Source organism: Neolamprologus brichardi, chromosome 16, assembly GCF_056152115.1.
Source record: "Neolamprologus brichardi isolate AB-2024 chromosome 16, ASM5615211v1, whole genome shotgun sequence".
Taxonomy (NCBI): domain Eukaryota; kingdom Metazoa; phylum Chordata; class Actinopteri; order Cichliformes; family Cichlidae; genus Neolamprologus; species Neolamprologus brichardi.
In genome coordinates this window covers 1,620,838-1,636,721 of record NC_142119.1, presented here as the reverse complement: position 1 = coordinate 1,636,721, position 15,884 = coordinate 1,620,838, and the positions used below count along the sequence as shown (strand labels likewise).

The following is a 15,884-nucleotide window of genomic DNA, read 5'->3' as shown; positions in this document are numbered from 1 at the left end:
GGATGGAAAGGATAACTGGCAACTAAACCTAACTGTAAACTAAAATAACTTGATGTAATTCAGTCATCCTGCATTGCGTTTAAAAGCCTGAGAAAGTCGTCCACATACAATTAACTGCATTAACTTATGAGCACCTTACAGACTCCTTGTTTGTCAAAAACAATGAAATTAAAGTGTAAACTAAACTTCCAGTATGCCACATATGGATGCTTAAACAGGAACACTCAACATCAGAAGTGAATCCAGTTAACGTTGCTAATAATGCTGTTATGGACCATAAGTTAACCCAAATTACAACATTTTCCCAATCCTAGTGTTTGGATCTAAAGTTTACCAAGTACATTTGGTGCATAAGTAAAAGCTTTAGAAAGCAAGAGGTGGAAATGCAGCAAAATATGAACCCCAGTCCCCTGTCCAACAGATTTCCAGACATGCTTATATGAACTTTGTAGCTCTTTTAAACGGGTGAGCATCGACTATTGCCGTGGCTAACATCCGCTTCTGCTTTCATCTCAAGCATCAGCATATTTGACAGGTTTCTAAAAACCAGTTAGTCAGCCACTCTCTGGGGTTCACTTCTCTTCCTTACAACTTCTTATTAAGCATTTTAATCCAAAAGCTGGATCTTGGTTGGAGCTGACCTGCTACAACCTGTTGGGGAGGAAAGCTGAGGCTTTTAGAAAGGTAAAAACTGCAACACTGTAAACAGGAGAGTACGCTGGAGAAGAGAAAGTGAGAACACTATTTTTAAATTAACAGCTGTCTGTTATGTTGAAAAGAATGCTGATGAGCAGGGAGACTGAACCAACCAAAACCTGCTCACTGTAAAAAGAAAACACTAAGCTAAAAGTCCCTAAAAGGGTCCATAGCTGTCATTTCTTTGAAAATATCTTTAAAATAAACTTCTCTGCTTCTAAAAATCCCTCCAAGCAAAAACCAGCATGCCAACAGTGTCTACAGGTGATGGAAATAATGGTTTTGGTTTGGTAGCTATAGTTAGCATCTGAGCTACGACTAATATCTCCACCTCTGTCTACACCTGCCATAAAACCCACACCTGTTTTTTTCACAGACTCACTATATGTGCAGCATCAGGCAGCCACCTTCATTCAAGAAGAGGCCGTGATAGCTGCAAATCAGCCCAGACACACTTTGGTGTTAGTGTCCTGCTGCTGATTAGAATAAAAACATTTGGATTTTGTTCTCGCCCATCAGGGGGCTCACTGCTTTTGCAAAGGAAATGGGCGACATGGCTGGCATACTAATGTGCTCACAGCAGTGTGTTTGGTTATTTCTGGGCTCATCCTCAAGTATAATTTCATCAAAACATTAAAACAACAAACGGCTTTTTTTATTTATTTATTTATTTATTTTATTTTTACACACACACACACACACACACACACACACACACACACACACACACACACACACACACACACACACACACACACACACACTCATTCTTCAGCCCCCTGGAGAAGAAGCTGCTGTTTGACTCTATATTATTATGTATCCAGGAACAGCATTAAAAATAGTGTGTAAAGAAATTATTTAAACTGAAAACACTCTTTTCTTTTATGTGTTATTTAAAAATTAGAAACACGGGGTCAAACAGTTATAGCATAATCCTCAGATCAACACGAGGGTGGAATTGTCCTAATTATACAGCAGGGAGGCTGGAGTAGCAGCGTTTGTGGTGCCAGTGGTGTTGCACAAATCTCTAACACATCAAATCTCACTGTTAACAAGAAAAAGCCGGAACCGCGGCTGCTCCCTCCTCTCTGCACGAGGTCTCACCAGGCCGTGACCTCACTTCAAAAAGTTCTCCTCTGATTCACTCTGCCAGCTGTTCCCCTAATTATTATCTCCCAACTGCAAAAACACAACAGCTCTGTAAAGTCCAACGTCAACACTGCTGAGCAAATCCAACCAGAAGCCGACAAGAAGCCTTTCATCATCCGCTGACAAAATCCACTTTGTCCTGTTCACCTTTTACCTCGACAAAGAAAAGATTTGTTCTTTTTCCTGCGTGCTGCAAAAAGGAAGTGAAATTTTAAGAAGCATCACCTGAAAATCAGATGTTTGTTGTTTTTCAAAGATGTATTTCAACTCAAGGTATCTGTAGATGCATTCTGACTGACAAACAGCTTAAGATTGAGGAGTGTAATTACGCGACACCACTACAGGTCATTGTGTTGAGGTGGTGACCCATAGGCAGGTTCACCAATCCTACTGTAAAAAATACTTCAACATAGAATAAATAAATACACATATAAATTAAATATGTATGTTTAACTGGCCAAAATTTAATTTAAGATATCCTTTCCTGGAACTTTAAAAAGTGGTTTCTGTGCATGGAGCTACCCAAACTGTGCATTAAAACCGTTTTAGGAGACAGCATGCTGTTCATTGACGGAGTTACTGCAGAGAAACCAATGATTTTGACTCAAGAGGGAAGATGCGTGTTTTTCTCTCTTTTTTTAACATTTCCAACTGGAAACATTTTATTTCTATAGCGCCAAATCACAACAACAGTTGCCTCAAGGGACTTTATATTGTAAGGTAAAGACCCTACTATAATACAAAGAAAACAGAATACCCTAACAATCATATGACCCCCATGTGAGGAAACACCTTGGCAACAGTGGGAAGGAAAAACTCCCTTATAACAGGAAGTAATCTCCAGCAGTAAACCACCTCGAGATTTAAACGTTTTTAAAAAACAGAGTCGAATTAAATATCAATGATATTGAAAGTTAATGTACATAATTTTACATCTGTTAAATGTTCAAATGCATTTTTTTTTTGTCTAATCGTTTTTTATTTGTAAATAAATTCACAAAGTCATTACTAGTTCAGCTTGGCTCAACAGGGCTCTGACTTTTTGTCAGCCTGGCATCAGTGCTGAAGAGAAACCTGGGGTTGTTCTTATTTCCAATCAAGTGATACCAGGTCTAAAAATTCACCTGAAACTCAACAAATTTAATACAGCAACGATCGAGATGGAGCTGTAGTGGTTAGCATTATTGCCTCACAGCAAGAAGGTCCTGGGTTCTTTGCATGATCTCCCTGAATTTGCTGAGGTTTCTCTGGGTTCCATGGCTTCCTCCCACAGTCCAAACACATGCAGTTAATGGGGTTAATGGTGAACTGGTGATTCTAAACTTCCTAAAAGTGTGAATATGGGTGGAAATGGTTGTTTGTCTCTGTTTTAGCCTGTGACAGGCTGGTATGTGTGTATAACTGGCCTATGGTAGCAGTGATAGGCTTCAGTCCTCCTACAACCTTGAATTGGATAAAATTGCTTGCAATCAATGAGTTAATTTTGGCAGGTCACAAAGAATAGATTAATCCAGTGTATCTCAGTGCCTGCTTTCTTACCACACATCCTTTTAGTTTTTCTATTTAAGATCTCTTGTACTTCCCACCATTCCTCTACATCTGCTACTCAGCAACCTTCACATCACACCTCCTTCACATCTCCTCGCTTTTGTACTTTTTCTGTCTTAATCATTTTCATGTTTGAGGTCTTGCTGCTGCTGTCTCTGCCTCCACATATGCACGTAGAAGGATGAGAAGGTCTCACACAGCAATAACTATAAGAATCCTGACCGCTTTAAAGCAAAAGAACACTCCAGAGGCAGCCACAAGATGGGGATGGGGATGAACTCTGCATTTCGGGTAATTTAGACATCAGACTTTGACTAGAGAAAAGAACATGTGGAGAAAAAAAGAATGGTGAGTTGAAAGGGGAATTTATTTTTTTCCACTTTTCATATTGAGCCTAAAGCTGTCCTAAAGGTGCACTGAAATTCCTGGTAAGTTTAGTGTGTGAGTTCATCAATTTATTATATTTATATTTAATTATTATATATAATATATAATTATATTTTTGCTCCAACATCATAGACTGCAAGCTACGATGAATTCCTTTGTAATTCATGGATTCAGCATTTATCTGTTTTTACAAGCCACGCTCACTTCAGCCTACACAGATTTTATGGTCTTCTCACATCTGTGTGTACTCATGTACGTCTTGTTCAAACTGAAAGATCTGGATCTATCTGAAATAGTTGTTCTTTTTTTGTGCTCCTCTTGACATATATTGATTTTTCACTGGGATTTTTTTTTTGAAAGAAATTCACACTTATGGCACAATTTCTCAGTTTTGAAAGGTGCAATGCATATTTTCAAAATGCTTTTTGAAATTTTCATAAATCACCTCTCAAAATTTGATTTGGTTCACTGCACTGATGCAACAACACTGTAGAGGTCTTCAGGAGTTTTCTACCCGACCTGACACCTGAATCAGACTGGATCTCAGGTCAGCTCCCCGTTTTTAAATGTAGAAAATGTTCAAGCAATGGTTTTCGTTTTGCTGCCACAGATCTGCCAGGCACCAGTTTACCTGTGTGGATCCAAGTAGACCATATCATCTTCTTTCATGTATAATGAGGACTTCATTTATAATTTATCAATGTTAAAAGATGATTATTCCATCTGGTGTAGGAGGTCTGGCAGTTTCGTCTTTGAAATTTGTAAATGAATTGTTTTAGTTTCCATGATTTCATATTAGCTCATTATGTAAGGATCTGTTCTGGTCTACTGCATGAAGGATTAAGTCCAATTATCCTTGAATATCGGGTCTGGCTGTGCTTTGGTCTCACTCAGATCAGGTTTCTCTTTTTTTGAAAATTAATGTATTCATATCAGGTTTCAGTAGGTTTTCCATGTGTCCTCTCTGGATCAGGTTCAAACATTCATTCATACATGAACATAGTAAGTACTGGAACCATTGTATTCATTTCCAGCTTCTCATCAGTTCTACTACAGCAGCTTAGCATGATTCATGGCTCAATATAATTCATATTTACCTTACTGTATCCTGGACCTCTGAAGGCCCTTCTCCAAAGGCCCACCATCTTCTGATTGCTCCATCTTTTGCCAAGCAGAACATAGTTTCTTTCATCAGTAAGAGGAGGACGCAGTAACCACAAGCACTATTTTTCTCTCTTGATTTGAAATGCCATGTGTGCTTGAGCCCAAATCTGGTTCGTATGAGAATGGACATCATAAACTGCTTATGAGGTTCTCACTGGGGGATATAATGGTGGATTTAGACTTTCAAATACAATACTTTTCAAATTTAAATATCTGCAGTTAGGAAATGCCAAAGGCAATATAGCGAGTAAAATGTTCTTATGATCATGTTAAGTGTTAAGTGACTGTGCTGCATCTCCCTGTGATGTTGCTTATGAGTGGTTTAATAGAAAATAGCATAAAAATAGCTGCAAGTGGTATGAAATAAAAAAGAAAAGAAAAGCATGTGACTGATATGATGGTAGTTATAGCTTGTTTATTGGACTTACCTTTATAGATGTAACAGTTCATTCTCTTAGCATCCAAACCGCTACTCCAGCTTTATTCCGGCCATCTTTGCACCCTGTTTGTGCAGTTATTCTGAATCACCCATCTAAATGAATAGGGCGTCGGCCATAACTTTTATTTCAGTGGTCAGGAGAACACACGTATTACCGCCTCTTTATTGCATCAGTTCATTTTACTGGCTTGATTAACTTGAACGATCTGACCTTAAGGTAAATTTGCTGGGAAGAGTGTGGCTTTGTGACAACATACTTCAATGCTGCAGACCAGAAACTGCTAAAGCATTTGCTTTTATAGATGTATGCACACTTACTGATAATCAGTTAATCAAAAGCCACTGATTAGTATCACCTGTCTGCTACTAACTTGTACTTGTACTTAGTTTTTCCCAGGAGTACATAGTTGTGTTTTAATATTTACGTTTCTTATGTTTAATAGGAGTAGAATTGGAAACTAAATGTGTGACAGAAAATAAAGGAAAAGCAGAACATGTTCACTATAAAAAAAGTGACATTTACATGTCTGAGAATGCTGCCATTCCTGTTCTACAGCACATTATATTTAACATGGGGATTAACTGCAAAGTTTGCTTTCAGTTGATGATTTCTGAAAAATAACACAAAGTCAGATCCATGTTTCCAAACATTTCTTCCAAAAAAACAAAAACAGGAAAGCCAGATAAGACGAAAGCATGTGGTCGAACCATATGGAGACAGCGCAAAAGATGAAAATAATAAAGCAAACAAAAACAACACCTGTGGGATATGAACACCTACAGTCTGCCTTATGGAGAGTTTTCATACAGCATCAAAAAAGAATTTACTGCCATATGGGTTCCACTTTAGACACTTTAGATCTGTAAATCTAAAGATGTTCTGCATCCTAATCACCAAACCGTTACATGACATCCCACCTGCCATTCTTCACTCCAACAAAAAGTTACTTTCTTTAATATTGCAGATGATCATTACCACTAATAAGATTCGTATAATTTTCTGTGCAGCGACGGTGTTTTCCCTCATTATGTTACTCTCGCACTGCACCTCAAGATTCACTTTCATGATATATCTATGGCTTTTAATTTGACTGCACAGCAGGCTGTAAAGCCTATTTGGCCCTGAGATAATCTCTCAGACTGACTTTAATTCATCTTACAGACACATAAATACATTTACAGGAATAATGGAAGATTATTATTGGAAAAAAAAACTGTGAAACCTTTTGTTTTGATGAAGTCTCTAAATGGTATTTTCTCTTGCACTGCATTCTCATTTCTAGCGCACATTTAAACTCAGAACAAACTGAGAATGAAAGAACTCAATCTTTCTGATTGTGTTTTCAAAAGAGAAACATTAAATTTCTAAAACCATTAATCACCAAGAACACTGAGCTCTTTTTGGAAAATGTGACCTCCAATAAAACCTCTCTGGCTCAGCGAAGATCTTTTACTATTTTCACTCTTTCATCCTTAAGTTTTTCAGCATGTTTTTGCTTTTTCTCCAATAACAAAAAACCCCCAAAACGATTTCTGTTAAGAGCTGCTCATGAGATATATTTAAGTTTGAGGTCATAACACATCATTAAACACTCTATAGGTCCCGTGAGTGCGAGTTTAATTATAAATGTTATTTTTTCCCCCTTTTTTATCTTTACAGGGACAAATAAAGTTTCTCATGAGAAAACACTCTTATGCAAATGAGTGTCAGACATGTCTCAACCACAAAACAAATTAGGGACACATCTATCACATGCTGTATTCCTCAGCGAGGCTGGGGACTGAGAGGTGTACTCGGAGGGGAGAATATATTGAGATCAGCTGGCATAGCTCTGTAATTTTTAGACTCACTGACTCAAGAGCCAATGCAATCATTCTTATGAGACTGATTCCAGCAATCTATCACGCGCAGAGCGAGCCGGTCCCGAGCAGTTTTTAAAGACTGTTTATGTGATATATCTTCTGAACAGGGGAACGCCTCGCAGGTTCAATAACCTGCTGGCTGAGTTGTCGAGCATCCGTGGTACTGAGTTACTGAGATGAGAGCCGTCGGAGTGACTGCAAACAATGCTCCAGGCAGAAATGCAAGCTCAGAAGGAAACTCTGTGCATGCTGTTCTGTATATTTAATGTGAAATGTAACTGAAAGTGAGATGTTTTGGAATTTGATATTTTGATTATCCAAGAAACATTTTTGTTTTTGTTTCTAGTCTCTGTGAATATTCTGAATCATTTGGTAATTGTCGAGCTTTCAAAGCACAAACACATTATGCAACACAGAGCAACTAGCAGTAATCGAGCCAGCATCACTTGAACTGTTGAATAAATGAAACATCTGCTGGGATTTGGCTTTTCACATGGAAGGCAGACACTATGAAAGATAGACAAGTTTCACATTAAACAGTTCAATGACTTCTCTGAAGTAGACCCCCCCTCCCCAACTTAAGCCAGAGCTTGATTACTGCTCAACGTCTCAACATTGTCCTCATTACTTATCTTTAAAATCGGACTGGCTTTCACTTCAGCTGCAGCAAAAGAACTTGTCAAAGTACTTTATCTGAAACGGGGCGCTGTGTGAGCTGGATCAAAGCACGTCAGTGTTTAAACTCCCAATATATCTCCAGTGGGGAAATGAAAACTATTTTGAGAACAGGCAGTATTCATGGTTGACATGACAGACTATGCTGAACGTTTTTTTTCCTCCACTTGGCCGGTGTAATGCGGAGCAAGTGATTTAATATCGCTGGGGTTGCATTCCAAATAATGATTTTCACAATGAGACTCATCATTGCAATTTGCAGTCGATAAAAACTGGTAAGCCGCAATGAAATTAACTCAGCCCAGTCAAATACGGACCCGAAGATATGACAGTGCTGTGCAAACATCTGGAGCCACCCCTCTTTTTTTTTTATTTTACTTTCAAGGACCCAGACTTTGATGCAATATTTAAAGTGGCCTTGTGCAATAGTTCTCCAGACTTTCTAAAGGTCTTTCAAAGGTTTTCTTTGGACAGTGGCTGCTTTTACACATATTTTCTATCCAGTCCTTGTATCTTGTTTGTGGTTTGTTTGTTAGTAAAGCCACTTAACACTGACCTGTGAATCATTCAAGTAAAAAAAGAGAACATCGTTTAAAAGACATAAATATACTGAAGGTCTATAGCAACAATAGCTTGATGCAGGATGGAACAAAAGGCAGCAAACAGTCAAAGAAAAGCTTTGGATGTCCTTCAAGAAGCTTGGAGAACTATTCCTGAAGACTGCTTAAAGAAATTACAAGACAGCTGTCTAAGAGAGCTCAGGCTGTGTTAAAGAATAAAGGCGGTCATACCAAATATTGACTTTCAAGCTCCTATCAACTTTTAAACTTTGTGTTTCCACTGATACTTATACATAAACTGTTGCAGCAATATTTTATTTTCCATGCAAAAATTAAAGAAATAAGACGTGGCTCAGTCTGTATTGCTGCACAGTACTATATATATATATATATTTTTTATCTGAGATTGAAATTTATTTCTGAATGTCTTTGGTCAGTGACCGATGTGCAGCTCTAAAACAGCTGAGCTTCAGAATCAGCTCATACTTGTGATGTGGCTTGGGCTTTGTTTGCAAACCTAAAGCCAAACACCCTGTGTCCAAGCCAAAAGAAGGTGAATCAGATCCAAGTTCACTGCGTGCACCAGAAATTATTACACATGAATCCAAAAAACTCATTGGAAACAATCTGAAATTAGCACCAGTGCTGGAAACAGAGCAGATGACCTTGAAACTGTTCAAATCTCAATCAGGTGTTGTTTAGATTTTATGGGAGTACTTTAGAACTTAATAATCACAGCGCATGACACAATATGTGTGACAGGAATCAGTGTGTAGGTTCAGAGTGACTGAAACTTATCAGACATTTACAGGTTTTTGTCTATTTTTCATAAAGAGTTTCATTCATTGTGGCTCAGAAACTCGATTCAGTCATCTTTCTCTCTAGGCTGATGTTTTCATCCAGCAGCCCGTTCTCACTCCCGAGACGTAACATGCCGACGTTTTGTCACGTCTCGAGGCGTTCCTGAGGAACGCGAAAGGAGACCTTCGGCGTTCTTATGGTACGCGGCGGGTTATGGCCGAAATCCAGTGCAATGACGCTCCCGCGGTAATAGACGTTCCAGCCCTGTATTCCAGCCCTAAACCTAACCTTATCCCTAGCCCTAACCATAACCTTTTTCCTGATCTTAACCAGGACTTTAATGATGTTAAATAGCGTGTTTCTAAGCGATTTGAAGAAAAAGAGCGCACATGTGTAGATTGAGTCCATACGGTTCTCATATTTCCTCATTTTTTCCGAGGTCGTCATTCAGGAACGTGGTGGGTAGCCGAAAACGTAATATGTTGACGATTTGTCACCTAGCGTAAAATGTGACGCTTTGGGAGTGAGAACGTGTTGGCAGCAGAGACTCTTATTTACTGTAGACACTGTTTGTGCCCACTGCTTAAAGACTCGTGTTACTTTAATTTTAAGTTCCAGGCTTTTTGTCACTCAAGACGCATAAGTGATGTGACTATAAATGGCTTGAAGGTAGTGGGTGTCAGATACAGCTGCACACTCACACTCAGATCTACTTTATCTTGTCATCATGAAACAGTATCCTAAAATTGGGATTTCAGAGAAAGAGACTCAGTCCTTTGGCGCTTACTTAAAACTGTCACTCTTGCGCAAACTTTCTGTCGAGATCCCTACTGAGTGAAGTCGGTTCACGTCCACGGTGTAACAGCACAGCCAGAGAAATATAGCGCCTTCTTTTTTACGACCTTGTGCACTGATGTATGCGGCAGGAGAGGAGCACTGACACAGCTCCCTGCCTCTCTGACAATCCCCGTTTATAACTGCAGCCTGCATGTGGGTGGACCTGACACTTCCAAAGATCGCTGATGGCACGAGCTTTAGCCAGCCATGTTAAACTTGGTGAGACCACAGGATCTAAGGCCCACGAAAAATCTGCTGCCTCATTCCTAATTGGATTTTTTTTTATCTTGGCTCGTGGCATAAGGACACAGCTATGTTACGAAGAGGGCACATTTAAGAGGATGATAAAAAGCCGTTAAGACCTCTGCGCCACTCGACGGGGGTCAGACATGGGAGAGATTAGATGGCGCGGTTTGTGCAACACAGATGAGTTCTGGAGTACTTAATCCTGTCTATGATCCCTGCTTGTTTCACTGATTATTGAGACAGGTTCATTGAGAGGTGAAAGCAAAGAGCATCGAGCTGATCTGGAGCAAATGCCTCGGGGTGTCTGACACTCCGGGCTGTTGTTCACCACTGTTATAATGTGCGGCGGTTAAACAATAGAGAGTGTAAATGCTGCCTCAGCTCAGAATCTCCCAAAGAAACAAAGAAAGGGAAAGTGTGAAAAGAGAAAAGCATTGCTCGGTGACGTTCAGGAAGCAGATTCTCCCGCAAACCATCAGGGCATTCGTACACAGCAGCTCTCCATGCAACAGAAGATATGGGTGAATCTTCTCATGAAATCTAATTCAAGCTCTGTTTACTATCACTGTAAGACAACCCAAAAATAGTTTGTCTGTTCCTGTAGAATACCAGGGTTTTGAAATGTAACATTTACTCTGAGAGTGTCTTTTTCTTTTATTTATCATTATGATCGTGGCTCAAGAGTTGGGAGTTCGTCTTGTAATCTGAAGGTTGCCGGTTCGAGCCCCGGCTACGACAGTCTCGGTCGTTGTGTCCTTGGCCAAGACACTTCACTGGTTGCCTACTGGTGGTGGTCAGAGGGCCCGGTGGCGCCAGTGTCCGGCAGCCTCGCCTCTGTCAGTGCGCCCCAGGGTGGCTGTGGCTACAATGTAGCTGCCATCACCAGTGAGTGAATGTGTGTGTGACTGAATGTAGTGTAAAGCGCTTTGGGGTCCTTAGGGACTAGTAAAGCGCTACACAAATACAGGCCATTTACCATGTCAGTGCATGCTACTCTATTTCTAATGATGATGTTGGGCGGTGGCCCTACAGCTACTGATGCTAACTTTGTAGCCATTGGGTCACCCTCGTTAGGACAACTAACGTTATAACACACACTAACAGAATCTAAACAGCAACTCAGCCCACATTTACTAGCTATGCCTGAGGACTGTACATAACAGATGTACAGAGCAGAGGTTACCATGATTTCACTCACTACTCTGTAGGCTCTACATTTTGAAGCCTCATTATTAGCCCTTGGCTTCCACCGTTTTGTTTTGTTAGAGCCAAACTGCATGATAATTAGAGGACAAGATGGAGCGATGGGTTATCCACAGACTGTAGCGAGCTTAGTTAGCGAGCTTAGTTAGCAAGCTGCATCCATAAAGTCTACATATGCAATGTAAAGACGCATAATCCTGCCAATTATTGCTGAGTGACAGACCACAAGTGACACAACAAAACCTCTTTGATTGTCTGAAGCAGGTCATAATCTTTATCGAATTAAAAAAAATCCTGTGTGTTCTTCTCATGCTCTATTTTTTATTTTTTTAATCTGTGGTGTTTGGGGATTTTTTCTCTTCTCCCATTCCTGGTGAACTCCGCTGTTGCCCCCTCCCCTGTTCCAGCCTACTTGTCAACCAATTAGCATTCAACTGATGCAAAACATCATCCACATTGAGTACCATGCAGTTTGGAGGACTGCATGAAAGCATGTTTGCAGTGGTTGAAAACCCCTGTCCGTAGACTCTTTGTAGGCAAATACTTCCAAAAATGGACACACTCATGGAAGCATAAATTAAACATTCAATCTTTAATTTCTTCTTTTCAGACTGTATTTCAATCTGAACAAATGAAAGTGAGCTGAACGCCTGCCCACTCTGTTTACTTTGCACTGGCTGCAAACACCAGATGACTTTCTGATTACATTCATCAATCCTGATTGGTTTAAATCAGTGAGTGACTCCTAAATGGCCCTCCCCATCCTTGTGACAGTTTGTAGATACTTCAAGTCAAATGGAAAAGATGGGTGGCTCCAGTCTGACTGGCTGCACGAGTGAATAAAATGCATGTTGTATTGTCAGTTAAAACTAAGCTAAAAATGTTTAAATCCAACCCCAGAAAACAACCCCACAAGTGTTTTGTACAAGGTCAAAAAAGCCCAGAATTGTGTTTACCTCTTGCGGCAGTGTCACCACTTTCAGAAGACTAAATCGATCGTATACCCTGCTTTTCCAATATACTTACTTGTAATCAAATATTCTGATTTTCTTGATGTCCCTCTGCTTTTATTTTGGTCTGCACCACTCCAAGAAATCCTGAAAATGCCTCGTACATCCACCCCAACTAGCATTACATGTTGTTAGGAATTGTGTCGAGCCTCTTGTGTCCAACCCAGCATGACCTGACAGGCTGTCAGTGTAGAAAACACAGCAACAGTGCATATGCTGAGAAAAATAAACTGGTGTATGTGCTGTACTCCACTTGTGCCCAGTGTGCCAGATAGGCGTGATCTCAATTTCAGTTAGACTATGTTATGTAATTCTGAGTCATGTCAGACTGCAGTGGATGTGCGGTGATTAGACTGTGCGATTGGACATAGCAGGAAAAGTGCAAATCTAATTAATCACACAGATGAAGGCTCGGTTTAGTGAAGTCCCAGCACTCCAGGATCTGGGTGGAGACTGAATCAGCAAGCACAATAGTACAGCATCCCACTGTGATCATTAAAACACCCGTGCTTCTTTGGCGTTGGCGTGTCAAAGGTATATCAAAGTGCTACGACCTCGACACATCTATCTGTGGCGTTTGGAAAATTCACTTTTGATCCCTTTTTGTTTGCCATCTCATGCCGGTCAGTGTATTGTGCATTATTTCTTGCAAACTCGTTATTTGGATTGTAGACAACTACCCAGCAGTGTTTGTATTCACAGACCAACATATTTCTTTCACTTGCAGCTTCTTACATTTCTTTAATGTAGTTCAGCAAAAAAACTGGCTATTGGGTATCATGCTTTCTAGCATGCACATGTGGAACATGAACACACACACACACCTCCTATTGTGGTATAAGAGCAAGTCCAGTGACCATGTGCCGGTCTGCAGCCCGCAGCATGAACTGGCCTTTCTAACCACGCTTCTCATATCACACACTCTGCTTCACTGGGTTCATCGCTGAGCTTTGGTAAAGTAGTGACATTTTCAGTTATATGCACCAGGTTTCCCTCATTTGACTCATAGCATGGAGAAAACTTCACAATCTTCCAAGATCTCTGCACTGAATCTGAGCGTAATAACTGACAGAAAGCATAAGCAAATCTGCAGACAAACAGGACTCAAGTGAACCAGTTTCCTTTAATGATACTTATTGTAAATTCATGTTTTAAAATTCTTTAAAATCTAAACACCAATAGCAGAAAGTAAATAGAAGACTGTTTTGACTTTATTTCAAAAATATCTGTGTGTCGTGGTTAAGAGACACCAACTGAAGTTGACCTAGAGCCTGGCTGTACTTTCTCACAATAGTAGTATAGACCACTAGATGGTGTACTGAGTCATTCTAACCTTTATTTATCAAGGAAAATTAACAGTTATATTTTGACAGCATTTACCTGGGAAAAGGCTAAGCTTCTTGGGGGAATGGGGATAAAGCTAAAAGAAGAATTTGGTAGTAACTGGTGTTACATGTAACTGCAGCCCAGGCCTACAGTAGTTCAACTTCTGTTGATACTTCTTCAAAACAATAAAGACTGCAGTATTTTTGTATCTGAGCATTGATCAATTAATTTACGAAAAATTTAAACTCATGAATTTACAGTAAGTACCTTTAAACCATCTTTAAACAGATTGCCAGTATGTGAAGAAGCAATTTGAAAAATTAGTTTTTCACCAACCAACCACATAATTAAAAGTCTTGCCGAATATAACATTTCAAATTAAAAGAACTAGAGTAGGCTACTGTATTTGAATTTTGAGCGTGCTGAACTCAGCTGGGTGCATCCCATTATGCCCTTCCTCCAAAAGGCAGAAAAAAACGTGACAGCAGCAGCCTCATTTTGAACACAGCACAGTGGCTTTTATGAGCATCCTGCACTGAGCTCCATCAGCAGCACAAAGCCACATGACACAGGAAGAGTTGGCTACAGCTCAACAGTCCCGGAGAAGGAAACGGCACCAGGTGCACACAGTATATGATGGCTGCCTGAGACTGGTGAAATACCTTAAGAATTCAATTAAAATGTTTATTTTTTTCCACAAAATGTTTCATTCAAAAGTTGAAGTTGGGTAATTCCAAACACTCGGCCTTGTATTCCTAAATTGCTCGCCTTTGGGACAGTAGGAAGGAGGATCGATAAATTTGCCCCAAGCTAAATTTCTCTGGTGGGACTTGGAGGTTGAAAAGTGATGCAGAACCCGCGGCAAAATCGATACCGAGTTGTTGAGTCACACACAAGCGCAGGCGCGTGCACACATGCGCGCTGCATGAGAAGCAACCCCTCACACACACCGACACACACACACTTCACACTCCTTCAACCCAGATTTAGGTGCGCTATACGAAGACAATGCGGATGCCGCCGAGCGAAGACGTTTCTCGATCGTGACTGGAAAAGAAAAAGCCGCTATCCCTTCTCTCGCTCTTTCTCTCTCTCTTTTTCTTTCTTTCTGTCTTGATTTCACGTTTACGAGCTGGCACTTCTTACTCCCTCCCTTCCAGAAGGTTTAAAATCAATTTGTTTGTCCCGACAACAGGTCGGGATTCGGGATGATCTCCCGGGACCGTGCACAGGTAAAGTTAAGCACCTTCAAAGGCACAAATGTTCACATTTTTTTCTCACCAACCACCTTAAAGTCCGAAGGGATATCCTCTAATTTACTGTCAGCACATACAGACAATATAAGAACAAGAAGCACCACGTGATATGAATGAAATCTCGCCACTGCGCCAATGTGTGACTCTTCATCCAAGGCATTTAAACTGGACGTCTCTCGTTCAAACCCAGCCACTGGAGTCCTGTTATCTTTCTTTCTTTTATATCTGAATGTCTCATAAAGGAACATTATTTAATAACTCGATGTTGCTGTAACGGGGATGCTCACGCGTATATCCCCTAACCATCTCCAAAGTGCTGTGCGTCAATGCGCATCCCCGCTCGCCAAACCCGCACTGAAGTTTGGAGCTGTCACGGAGCTCCTGCCGACAAACAGTTCAATAAATCACCAATAAGTTCACCGCGGCGAACAAGAATAATCCATACAACTCACCTTGATGGCCTTTGTAGACTGGCATTTCACTTGATGCGATACGGTGGCGGTTTGGTTCATCTTGGGACACGGGACACAGACACAAACTGTCCTCCTATCCAAGTGAGACAAAACAGCCGAAAAAAGAATCAAAGCAAGCCCTCCTGCAGGTGCAACTCTACAGCCGGGGATGCTCACTGTTTTCGCTCTTTGTTTGCCGTGCGGTGGAAGCGCGCAACCGCATTTGAAGGCACTGTATGTGCCTCGCGCAGCGCGGTATGTAGGTAGGTATG

General features: G+C 40.5%; 1 protein-coding gene across 1 annotated transcript in view; it reads right to left on the bottom strand.

Moving 5' to 3' along the window:
* dpp10 (dipeptidyl-peptidase 10 (non-functional)) overlaps positions 1 to 15,884 on the bottom strand; it is a 246,521-nt gene extending 230,637 nt beyond the window's left edge. Inside the window, exon 1 of the mRNA XM_087853043.1 lies at positions 15,613 to 15,884. Within this exon, the coding sequence (XP_087709169.1) occupies positions 15,613 to 15,672 (60 nt within the window). The 5' untranslated portion in view covers positions 15,673 to 15,884. The remainder of the gene's footprint in view (positions 1 to 15,612) is intronic.